The sequence below is a fragment of the Carica papaya genome, chromosome 6, assembly GCF_054855325.1.
Source record: "Carica papaya isolate Zhongbai chromosome 6, ASM5485532v1, whole genome shotgun sequence".
Classification (NCBI taxonomy): Eukaryota; Viridiplantae; Streptophyta; class Magnoliopsida; order Brassicales; family Caricaceae; genus Carica; species Carica papaya.
This window is the reverse complement of record NC_142314.1, coordinates 561,496-573,721: the sequence shown is the minus strand read 5'-3', so window position 1 is coordinate 573,721 and position 12,226 is coordinate 561,496. Positions and strand designations below refer to the sequence as shown.

At 35.5% G+C, this 12,226-nt stretch overlaps 4 protein-coding genes across 4 annotated transcripts; all 4 read right to left on the bottom strand.

The window, feature by feature from the left end:
• Window positions 1-210: 210 nt before the first annotated feature.
• LOC110813703 (uncharacterized) lies at window positions 211-1,738 on the bottom strand. The gene has a single exon (XM_022040945.2). The coding sequence runs from the start codon at window positions 1,592-1,594 to the stop codon at window positions 302-304; it is 1,293 nt and encodes a 430-aa protein (XP_021896637.1). The 5' UTR covers window positions 1,595-1,738; the 3' UTR covers window positions 211-301.
• A 1,439-nt stretch (window positions 1,739-3,177) lies between these two features.
• On the bottom strand, window positions 3,178-5,704 carry LOC110813673 (B3 domain-containing transcription factor VRN1-like). The gene is made up of 4 exons (XM_022040905.2): window positions 5,486-5,704; window positions 3,994-4,591; window positions 3,713-3,900; window positions 3,178-3,613 (listed from the first exon to the last, which is right to left on the bottom strand). The coding sequence occupies exons 1-4, from the start codon at window positions 5,579-5,581 to the stop codon at window positions 3,341-3,343; spliced, it is 1,155 nt and encodes a 384-aa protein (XP_021896597.1). The 5' UTR covers window positions 5,582-5,704; the 3' UTR covers window positions 3,178-3,340.
• Window positions 5,705-6,607: 903 nt separating this feature from the next.
• Window positions 6,608-9,281, bottom strand: LOC110813675 (transmembrane epididymal protein (DUF716)). Its single transcript, XM_022040907.2, has one exon. The coding sequence runs from the start codon at window positions 7,941-7,943 to the stop codon at window positions 7,047-7,049; it is 897 nt and encodes a 298-aa protein (XP_021896599.1). The 5' UTR covers window positions 7,944-9,281; the 3' UTR covers window positions 6,608-7,046.
• An 87-nt stretch (window positions 9,282-9,368) lies between these two features.
• LOC110813676 (diphthamide biosynthesis protein 3-like) lies at window positions 9,369-10,763 on the bottom strand. The gene is made up of 2 exons (XM_022040910.2): window positions 10,505-10,763; window positions 9,369-9,668 (listed from the first exon to the last, which is right to left on the bottom strand). The coding sequence occupies exon 1, from the start codon at window positions 10,761-10,763 to the stop codon at window positions 10,518-10,520; it is 246 nt and encodes an 81-aa protein (XP_021896602.1). The 3' UTR covers window positions 9,369-9,668; window positions 10,505-10,517.
• Between the last annotated feature and the right edge of the window lie 1,463 nt (window positions 10,764-12,226).

The window sequence follows — 12,226 nt, the reverse complement described above, 5'->3', positions numbered from 1 at the left end:
AACTCGGAAATAAAATTTTAAAGTTTTGATTAAAATTCTATTTGAAGAGATTAATGAATCGATAGGAAAAGAAATATTTTACTTAAAAAAAGATAAAACATAACGCGATATTATTTCATAACAAAATAAAAACATTATTATTACGGAATAATTGATTTTTTTTTTTTTAACATTTTGATTCAGACATTCTCCAGCTATGGAGTTTTATTCAAGAAAACAAATTACATAAACTAATGGTTTCAACCTGTGGTTGCATCAAAATACGAATAACAAACAGAAGAACAACAATGGCAGTAAGTAATTAATGGAGCGAAGGTGAAAACCAATGCAGAACACATTGGAGAGGACTGAGATCGGCTGAAAACCAAACAGGTGGAATAACTCCTTCTTCTTCGCCGATCCAAGGCACGATAAAGGAATCAAGAAGATACTGAAAGTAACCCAAATTCTCTTCAAAGTAGATCAAATTTCTCCTCTCTCCATCCTCTAACTCGTTCCATGAAAATGATGTTGAACCAGTTCTACCCACAAACAACGCTTGATCACCCAAATTCTCCACCTCAGTTAACTCGCCGCTGCTTTCGTCGACCTTGTATACTTTGGCTCTATTGGCTTCATGATATGGCAGACTCTCGTTGTCAAACGACAGAGTATCTGTCCGCTTCTCGACTAACAGTAACTCGCCATTGTTGGATTTTACCAGATGTGGTGTAATGCTCATGAAGCCATTGGTTGAACCCATACTACGAAGACGATTCCAGTACAACGTTCTTTTGTTTGGAATTAACTTCAAATTTATGACTGCATTATCAGATAAAGTAATGGTGTCCTGTTGGACGGTAGAATAAGTTTGATTATTCATACCACACAAGACGTGCAACTCATGTCCATCTTCAGAGAACAGAATGTCTTCAAAGTTGTGTTGGTCACAGTCGGAATCCTCAGGATTTGCAGAAGAAAGATCGAGTTCGTCGGATTCTTTCAGAAAAGTCCATGTATTGTCATTTAGTCGACAAATCGCCAGCTTAGTACCACGAGCATGAATTGCAGCAATGGTGCATGAATGAATATCCGATGATGATAACTCGATACGACCCATGTGTTGTCTGATCGCATAGTAACTACTCTTTTGCTCGTCAAAACAATCTTCCGCCAATAATTCTACCGGAGGAAGACGGTGATGAACCCGGGAAACCGGGTTATACAGAAAGATCGATTCTTGATCCTTGGCGATCACCAGCCAACCTTTTGAGGATCCGCAGCACTGGCCTCCTCTGATCGGCTCCGGCACGTTGATGAAGCGATAGATTGTGCCGGTTTCCACGTCGAAGAATCGCAAGTCGGGGTCGTCTTTTGAGGTTGGAGGAAGCATCAGCCATGGCGGGGAAGAAGCGAGCTGGAAGTGGATGCCCGTTTGTTTGATCAGCTGTTTCCATGGTTTGCAGACGCCGCACAAACTTAAGTAGTCGTCGAAGGTGACTTTCCGCTGGTCCAAGATCATCTCCATTACATCCTTGGGAGGTTCTTGCCAACTGTCAGTATTGGCCTTTTCGAGATGGCAACGTTGGCCGCCATTGGAGCTTTCGGGCTTCATGCTTTCGTTGCGAGAGAAGTTGGAAAACAAAGACGATGACTCAGTGCTAGTATGAAAGAACTAGAATTTCACCCCAGTATAAACTATAAGGCTGGTGGGGCGTGTATGTATATATATAAGTATATATAGACCGAAACCAAGTAGGATATTGACTTCTGTACTAGGAAATTGTTTCACTATTAGAGAAACTACAGCTGTTATGGTTTCCCGTTCGATATCGGAAGGGTGACGCCGGGTAGGCTTAGGAAATAAATAGAAGAAAGTTATTATTATTATTATTATTATTATTTATTTGTTTTAAAAAATATTGCATGTTATATATATATATATATATATAATTTTCGACCAGCTGGGTGCTTAAATTATTAGAAAATTACTAATTAGTCTTTTGAAAAATTAACAATTATTATAAAAAAAGACCAAAATTATAATCGTTGGTATAAAAGATTTTCCAACTTAGTAATATTTTTTAATAATTATTTTTTTAGTACTCGTTATAAATTAATTTTTTAATTATAACACAATATATATATATATATATATATATATTGCATTACATAAGAATTGAAACAAGAATATAGATACATATTTTTTATATACATTACCCTGTTTTTTTTTTTTTTTGTTTCACCCGATTGAGTTCTTTAACATTTAGAAAAAAATTTAAATAATAATTTTGTGGGTTAATTTATTTTTGTATCTAATTATACCAAAGATTAAATCTTTTTTAATATTAAATAAACCCATAATTTTTAAAATATAATTTTTAGAATTAGATGAATTGATGAATCGATTATTGGTTTATTATATTATTTTAAATATTTTATTAACAATTTTTAATATTAAAATATATAAAAACATAAATATTGTGTTAAATATTCAAAATTTATAATTATAAAATAAACAAAAATTTTTAAAAAATCAAATCTCATTATTTCAACTATTTTATTTTAATTAAACGAATTGATTTCGTTTATTTTATCAATTTAATTTCACTTTAAAAATTCTTATACTTACAAAATCACATAAATTTGATATTTAGTTTACAATTAGTCCAATTTAATTGACTAATTTTTCTTGTTTGACTATTAAATTCTGAGACAAAATTACAAGTTAAAAAAATCGACTAGTTTATAATAGCTTCGAGCAAAAAGTTTTTTATTTCTAAATAATATTGAATTTTTTTCGACACGTGGGGTTTAATGTGAGTTTTATTATGCGTATTAAACTATCAATTTAATGAGTTCGTTTAAAAATTATCAAATACGGTTAAATAATATTGGATCTTAATGCATCATATTTAAGTATAAGTTTGTAATGTGTAGATATCATTTTGTAATATTCTCGTTTTATAATTGACGAAATGAAAATTACAAAAATTTGTTAATATAAAAAACGGTTATGGTCTCCAAATCATATGTTCGACATTTTTTTTTTAATTCTGTTACCAAGAAAAACTAACTTTTGAGACACCATGTTGATTTGGAAAATTTTACCGCAGGACGCAGAAAATTCTTCCGCTATGGATTCAGCCACGTTTCCACTTACATTTTTTACTAATTCAGTACGAGATTGCGTGTACGTAAGCCAAAGCTAACTTTTTAACAGAAATCAGAATTTGGAGTACAAATTCCGGAGACAATTGTCTGTAACTTTTAATAGGGTATTAGCAGAACAGGAAGCTAAACCTGAATAAACTACAAACTACTGGATTGTACATGAGATTGGTTTGTTGAATGTAATACTTTAATGCTTCATAGCTGGTGCTCGGGCAAATTCAACAACTCGGAATATGGTCACTTTCAGCACCACAGATTTCGTGCTGATCAGCTCGAAGACACAAACATCCCCTTCATTCAAGTCATTTTGCCACACAAACTCAGGCCATCCCTTGCCCAACCTAGCAGCACCATCCACGGTAACACAGCGAACAGTCCATTCCTTTCCTTCAGGAACCTGAAGAGTGATGAATCCAGTAACCCCACTCAGATACTTTCGAGCAAATCTGCAAGGCATATGCTGAACAGACGAAAAACAGAGGTAAGAAACATATTGGTGCATGGAAACCTAAGTTGCAACTGAGAAATTTCATTCAAAGTATTGAGTTTGAGCACTCACCAAAAGCAAGCCCTTATACACATATGATGGTCGCAAGATAACTGTGCAAGAAGGATTATTAGGCTTGAACATCAAAGCAGCATTGTATGCTCTTTCCTTCTCTTCTGCTGTGAAGATTCTTTCTCTTCGTATGTAAGTCCTGGAAAAAGCTTCTGTTCCGGGTAACTCTTGTTTCACTTGGACTTTGCCTATTGATTCATGTTCATCTATATCTCAATGGAAAAGTAAAAAAGAAAACCTAAATTTGGAAGGTCCAAAAGAATTAGAGCTAAGGAAATTACCTGATTCGGTTTCTTGTTTAATCTTTTTTGTTCTTGGTTCTGCTCCAATATTCAAATGCAAATCAACTTCATCTGCAGCAGTCATGAGCCTGTTTGCATCAATCTGAATACCTATATCCCGAGTAGGTCGAAATGTTTCAGTTCCATCCTTTGCATCTGTTTTTGGCAGGTAGTCTTCACTGGTCCCATTGTTCATACTCATGTTTCCATAAGTAGTAAGAGCTTGCTTGATTTTAGAATCCATAATTTTTCCAGGAGCATTGTTCTGTCCATCATTCACAGAGTCAGGAAGAGGTTGCTTGTCGTGATGATGAGGCTCTTGGCTATTACAGACAGTTGCACATGGATACTTGATTTCAGAGGTTCTCAGATCATAGATATGAACATTGAAGTTCGACTTTCCTTCATATCTAAAGACCAAGAAATAGCCAGCTTGAATGGAGTAGTACTCTACAAATTCATGCCAACCATTAAGAAACCAGAATTTCTGGTTGACTTTTTCGAACACCACAAGCCAGACACCGCCATTTGGAACGGTAAGTGTAACAACTGATGAAAGTTCTTCGCCATATCTCCTAACAAACTTGTCCGGTATTCTCTGTGCATATATAAGAACCACATATACATATATACAGAAATCTCATTCTTTTCACAGTAAAATACAGAAAATAAGCACTAATGATAACCATGAGGCTCACTCTATTGACTCATTAAAGACCAAAAGTATCAGTTCTCAAACGATTACCAAATGTCCCTTCATTTTCCAGCCAACACCAGAATATGAAGAACCTTATTTCAAGAATGCAACTAAACTAACATGAAGTAGATTATGCATTAAATTTCTGGAAATCATATACATATATAAAACTATATATACAATTATATGACTTGGTGGGGGTGAAAAATCATTGGATTTCCAAAAAAAATAAAAAAATGAAAAAGAGTACTAGGCCATTTGCAATGACTTTCGTTCATAAACTGTACTAGCAGCTGCATTTACGCCAATGAAACAAAAACAGTGTCTTGTTTATATGGAGGCAGGCAAGCAAGCTGGAGGCCTCTGTAAAGAACAAATAATTTTCTTAAAATCTCTGAATCTTCAAGCGAACTGATCAGCAGCCAAATTATCCCACATGCAAAAAGCAAAAGAGAGGGAAAAAAATAAACACGTGAAGATCACATTCCTCTCTGATTAAATTTTTTCCTCTGTTATTTTTCCTTAGCAATCAATCAAACTTGGAAGATTAAGCCTAGCCCTAATCAATTGTCATCATCAACCAGTTCAAAACACAGAAAAAGAAGACGAGCTCGAAGTCATCAAAAAATTTTACTCTCGACTCGAAATGCTAATCAGACACGCAACTTCTTTTCTCTTACACATTCACAACCAGCCAAACAGATTTCCATTACTCTCGATCAACATAAAAAAAGGAAGCTCGTAAATTTTCTGGTCCATTTTCTCAGCAGCCAAACAAGTAGACAGTGAGCTTACCAGCTTCTTGTCTTCCAGAATGGAGGCCACAATCAACTTGTAGAAAATGCAAGAACCGTCCTTCTCAGGCAAACCTGGTCCCACCGGCAGTGACATTGTCTTCTCAGATTGAGTCGCTTCTGGTGAATTTGCCCACTCTGGTCATCAATTTTCGATAAACAAATCCGATTTTCTCATTAAACAAACACCAGATTTCCGTTACTTTCAAAGCAAATATAAAAATATAAAATAAAATAAACTTTTCTTCTGGTACGAAACAAACTGGGCATGGGGGGTCCCACGCGCGTGTCCTACCAACTGACTGAATAATTAGAAATTAATAATCTTGAGAAATTAATATGTAATTAAGGAAAATCCACGGTGGAAAATTTAATTGACCGAAAAACAGTTGACTTTTTACTGTCAACCACCTCAATTTTATTTAATATAAAATAATATATAAATTTGGAAATTTTGAAGTGAATTATTAAAAGGAGTTAAAAATAGTTCTTGGTAATAATTTATATTACTTTATATAATATATATCACTCCTATTTTTATTATTTTAAATTTTAATATTTATTATAATATATACTTACGATAAAAAAAAATATCTATATAAATATTAAAATTTAAAAATATTATTATTATAACAATCACGTGATGCTTGAGTTAGGTGATACTACTTAAATGAAAGTTGAAAAGTATTGAAACGTCGAAATTTTTTATTTTATTTTATATTATTTATTAATTTTTTTAATTTTATATTTAATTTATGTCTTATTTAAAAATAAAAAAAAAAATAAAAACGGTTGCTAATGTAACAGTTTCGTGACTACTAACCTTAGTATTTTATCTTATAATTTTAAATACATAATTAACGGTAAAAATTTGTTTAGAAAGAAAAATAGTGTAATAACCGATTTAAAATTTTTTGAATATTATAAAAACTTTTTAGTATATTATTTTTATAAATATATATATATATATAACATGTATTTAAATTACTGCAATAATCGATATATACTATATTATTATTTTTTTAATTTATTTAAATCATATATAAATTATATAACAAACTAATAGTAATAAATATAATTAATATTACATTTTTTTTTAAAGTTTTCTTATGATAATAAAGCAGAGAATTTTATAACTTCTACTAAAAAGTTACTTTGTCAAATGGTCCTGTAAGTTCATCTTCCTTTGAACCGTTACTGTTCTCTTCGTGGTGGAACTGAAGTCAAGAAGATGAAGAAGAAGCCGAAGATGCCACCAGAGGGACCCGGAGCCATGGCCTTTCATCGGTCACCGTCACCTTCTTGGACCGGAGAAGCTGCTGTCCCAAACCATTCAGTGCCATGGTTTTTATACATATCATAGAGTGCATAGCAGACGCGAAGCATCTTAAGATTAAACAACTAATATTACAATATGAAGAGACATCTAAGGATCATTATAGTCCAATCTGATATTATTTCGCATGTATACGTACATATAAACGTATATATATATATATATTGAAATGCTCTATGCCATACAAGAGCATCAGGTTTCTAGTTTTACAGTATTCTAAAATTTCTTAAGGATTGGCCTTGACAAAACTATCTATGATTGTAGGAAGATGATCTTCACTCCCACCTTGAAGTTGCTTGTACTTAATTGACGGACTATTCATCCCATATTTTCTTGCAAATTTTAGACAAACACATCCGGTAAGCACCAAAATCCCAGAAAGAATCCAGCTAAACTGCAAGTTGGCCAGCGCCCTCGCCCTCAAATCGGCTTCAGGTGACTCGCAAGTTACTGCACTACCGGACATATCACCATTGTCCCCCTCACCCAACTGACTGATGCACCCTAGAGGAACATATTTAGGAACCCAGAGCATGAAACTCATGTTCATTAACCAACATCCTTGAAAAACAACCAGTATCGATAGAATCAGTGCTATCGAAAAGTTGGTAGGGAAGCTAGTTGCTGCTAAAGTTGCAAGAAAGGAGACAAAGACTATAAGCTGTAAAAGCCAGTGATAGTGGCCTTCAAGTCCCACATGATCAGCCGAATGGAAATGGAGGAGAAAAAGCTCTTGACCAAAAACAGAAGCCGCAAATATTCCGGGAACCCCGGACAAGATGTTGATGGAATGAGTTAATTCTGCAAAAAGTGAAAAACCTGAAAAGATTGCAAGATGGAGATACATCGTTGCGTGCTCAAAGTTGTCAAGCTTGAAAGCAAAGTGAAGGAAAGGAAAATCCAAGACTTGCATAGAGATTACGAAAATAGAGAAAGAAAAGATGAAGATGAGCTCCAAGTGCTTTAACAAAATTGGAAAAGGGCCATCAAAAGGGAACCAGAACTTAACTCTGAAGCTAGCGGAACCATTGAGACAGAATGTTTTGATGGTGTTGATGATGTGCCATAGGCCGAGAAAGGTGAGTGCCAAACCAGGCACCAAGTGTCCCAAGAAAGTGCCCATCAAAGCTTAATTTTCTCCGAAGATCAGTGTTTTACCTCTGCTTTGATCTCTTCCCAAAGATTAAATAACTAGCTAGCAAGGAAGTGCTGGCACATATGTTTGTCGTAGATGGTCCCCAAAAGCAACATAACAGAAAGTTACGACAATACGTCCAAAATTTGGCGCATTATGTGTTTTCCACAAAGAAAATGCTAAAGGAAGAACACCCATCTAGCACAAATCATAAAATAGTAACAAACAGATGGTGCTGGCAAACTAAAAATATATGCCAAAACAAGTGAAAGATCATAAGATGAAGCTCATAGCCTAGATCAACTTCTAATAGCACGGAAGTCCGAAGAACAAACGAAAATAAACACGCATATTATCCGGGTTACTGTGGTTGGTTCTCTATAGAAGCAGAAGAGGTCGCCCAACCCTCAACTAGTGTAAGAATGAGTCAAAAAGAGATGGACTCTTCATTATTTTGAAGGGCTATGCAGTTCACCACATCTATAGTTTAGTGGAGAATGCGTATGCACCCAAAAGAATAACTCCGTAATTGACAAATAAGATGTTTCCACTTATTCAGCCATTTTTTTTTTCCTTCAACAGACCTCAACGTAGAATTACAAGTCTCAATTTTTGGAACAAAGCCTTCCCCTTTCATTTTAGAAAACCACTTAGTTGCCTCGTCAGCTCTGTCCAACACACAGCAGCCCCTCATCAAAAACATGAAAAAGAATACTACTTACCATCTAGTGGCCAACTCATCGAAAATCACTCCCAACACTAATGTTATTGCTGATGGTTCCTTTCAATAATCGCAAAGCGGGCTTTGGCGATGGTAGTGAGACGCTACTGCAAGAACCAAGCAGCGGGTTCTGATATCCATTGTGTGAAACACGATGTTGGCGATGAATTCAAGGGCCAATTCAGGGGTTTTGAGGAAGCTGATGATGGTGGCTGAGATAAGCGATGTGGTAAATTTTGGCGAAAGGCGTTCAATAAAATGCCACTGAGAAGATTGGACCGATTTGAGAAGCTGGCCGTGGCTTATTGATGCTGCGGGAGGAGGAATTGAGCTTTCTGTGGAGATCTTTATGGACTGGGGAATTAAAGAGGAAAGCACAGGGGAGAGAGAGTGGCTGATGGGTATTATAGTGAGTAAGCTTGTGGCATTTACCAACAATCTGATGACAAAGGAGTCTATATCGTCTCATGTTATTTACAGAAAACAACTGTTGCGATCCCCTTCTGCCGCAGATTACAGAGTAGAATTTCTCCAGCCTATTGACAGCTTCTCTAAAACTCGTCTGCAAAAGATACTGAAAATTTTTTGGGTAGAGAATCATCCATAAACTTTTCTCCAATAGGTTATATGTATTAATCAGACAACAATACTCCATATGGAATACTAAACATGAAAATGATACACAAATCATGTGAATCAAATGAATATTTATATTGCTCAATGATCAAATCTCTAAAGTTTCCATAATACTCTCAGTACACAATTGAAAGAGAAAAAAATTCATTCATGAACATTGCCAAAAAAATCAACACACTCCTTATCTAGTTTACTAACAGCCAAGATTGATCACAATCTATTCTCTGCCGCATGTAATCATCATATCTTGAGTTTATCATTTCCATATGATTGCATATATGTCAAGAGATTGTAGTGTAATAAAAATGAATCTACGGGCAACGACGTCAGTCCATCCAGATCTCTGTCCAAGCATTCTGCAAAAACAACAGTGGGAACAATTAATTCCAGAATTGAAATCTATAAAGAAAATACCGCAAGCCCAACTTAACTCGAATCAATCAAAAACCAACTACGGATGCTGCGGCCAGAAAGAAATGCATGGATCTTCAAAGTGCACACTCTATTTTTCTTTATCTAGTTTAGATGCGTAATGATGTAATCCTTTCTAAAATCTTACTTGCTGCAATAATGCAAACACATTTCAAAAGACAATTAGCCCCTGAGTTTCAACATTCCAGCTCAGAGGCAATAAATTTGAAACAGAAGTGACTTAAGTGTTATCATGCAAAATGTATAGGCTAGTGTTCATTGAGAAGGTGTTGGGTGATCAAAGTTAGAAATGTAGCATTGAAACTCACTGACCCTAGCAAAATGCAGTTATGGAAAATTCTTCAATGCATAATTATATCTCCAAATGAACAAGCAAGGAAACCAATTACAAGTTTCTACCTACAGCCTGCTTTTTTCGTCCAAAGGTATTTATGCAAAAACAAGTGCCGCCAGTAACTGAATTCTTGAATATCAGCTTCCATTATTTTTTATGAGAAACAGGTTGTCACCTCTGACATTCCCTAAGAGCATAAATTTTTTGTAACCAACTTTAGCAAATGAAGTGCACTTGCACCATGTATAATGACCACAAGAATCGACTATAACTGCCATTAAAAACCAATACAACTTCCAAACTCCGTAGCCTATAATGTAATTGGATTTCAAACAGATGGATAGAATAAAAGCAGTAAGGAAACAACTCCCAAGTCCATAATTATAAAAAAGTGACATCACTAATAAGCAAAATTGCAAGAATTACCAAATGAACTCGATCACGCAACAGCTATGGGTGGATGGTTGCTGGGCTCAGTGTTCTTATTGGAATCCTTGAGAAAGTCCTCAATGTTGTAGACAACAGTTATATATAGAGAACAGCTAGGGCAACGAGCAATCTCCTCGCCAAGTCGAAGGTCTTCTTTTGTGATCTGGAAGAGGTCACCGCATGGACAAGGGTAGGTGTAAGCCTGCAGCTCCTCATTCCACTCCATATCCTCTATCTCCACGTCGTCGTACGACATTGTTTAATGATCTGTCTGGATCAATGACAAAAGAGAAGAAGGAGAAAGTCTGTCTCAATCAGAAACTATGGCAGCTTTAGGGTATGTTTGGAAGAGTAGGAGAGGATGGAACACGGGAAAAAAATTAGGCAGAGTCTGAACAAATGCAAGTTCATAATGAAGCATTCTTAACAGATATCGTAAAAAACCAGAAACTTTGACAGTGTCTAAACTTGAGATACGTGTGCAACCACCAAATAAAGAAAAGGAAAGACAAGGAAAAACAGAGAAACGAGCATTGCTGATCAAGCTTTTCTCAAAACTTGGTTTAAAACAAATTAATTGAAATATGCCATACTCCTAGTTCTAACTAAAGACAATTCCCCTGGTGGCCTAGAATTAAACAATACTTTCATTGACAAAAATTGATTACACAAGAAACTAGATGATTGCTTCCATGTGTCAAGGAGATTCTTGATTCCATAAATCCTACATGATTAAATATTAAAAGCCTCTTGCATAATCGAAAGCCAAACCTCACTGACATTATATTTACCCGACCCCAAAGTTCGTACCTGCACTAAATAGGCAAAGCTAACTACAGCTTAGTTGGGAGTTAAGCAAAATTAATCTGAACATATCTCAACCATGGACCTTCATACACAGCCAAGCATTGTCAAAGTTCAAATCGATTCATCTTTCTCCTTACTGTTTAATCATCCTCCTCAAATTTCGCAGGCATTACAATTTACAATACTCAATAAGTGGCAACAATGTAATCAACAATAAGACAAAATCCAAGGTTCATTCACGAGGGTTTTTGTCCTTATTGACATTTTTCAAACCAGTAAAGGAATCCCAACCATTCAACCAACGGCTAATTATATAAAAACAGAGATTAAAATAATGAAAAGCAAAAAGAGCGTTCACTGAAATTTTAATTAAAAAGGTTAAAAACAAATCGGTGGGATAATTGAATCAAACATCTCTTCATTCATTTTCAAAAAGAGAAAATTACGAAGTAGAAGGCATACAAGACGTAGAAGGTTACCGCTGAATCCTCTAAATATCGATCTCCTCTGCCTCTTTTTCTCTTACTCTCGCTATCAAATTCGTGCTCTAGAGTTTATCAAAAAGCTTCCTCAGTCTACAAAAGAGACTCCCGCTTTTTCTCTCCAACCAAAAAGCTCTCAACAAAATCGCTTCCCAAAGCTCTCTCAAAAAGCCTCTTTTATCTCGCCTAGGGTTCCTCTACTCCTCTACTCTCTCTTCTTCTGGTACAGCCGGAGAATAAGCTCGCAGAGCATAAACCGCCAGCCCCCAAACCCTTTCTCGAATTCCCACTCTCACTCTCGCCTCTTTGATCTCCAAATCCCACTCGAACTCTCTCTCTCTGTGATTTCTTTCTCCTGGCTTTCCAATCCTTTTTCCCTCGTCCAACCGACTCTGAGGAAAGGGTTTCTATTTTCCTTTTCTTTTATCCT

Bases quoted from the DNA above. Each gene is read 5' to 3' on its own strand.
- LOC110813703 (XM_022040945.2), bottom strand. From the start codon at position 1,594: ATGAAGCCCGAAAGCTCCAATGGCGGCCAACGTTGCCATCTCGAAAAG.
- LOC110813673 (XM_022040905.2), bottom strand. From the start codon at position 5,581: ATGTCACTGCCGGTGGGACCAGGTTTGCCTGAGAAGGACGGTTCTTGC. The intron at 4,592-5,485 runs GTAAGCTCACTG...ATATATGCACAG, and splicing joins TTCTGGAAGACAAGAAGCTG to AGAATACCGGACAAGTTTGT. The intron at 3,901-3,993 runs GTAATTTCCTTA...ATGAATCAATAG, and splicing joins TAAACAAGAAACCGAATCAG to GCAAAGTCCAAGTGAAACAA.
- LOC110813676 (XM_022040910.2), bottom strand. From the start codon at position 10,763: ATGTCGTACGACGACGTGGAGATAGAGGATATGGAGTGGAATGAGGAG.
- LOC110813675 (XM_022040907.2), bottom strand. From the start codon at position 7,943: ATGGGCACTTTCTTGGGACACTTGGTGCCTGGTTTGGCACTCACCTTT.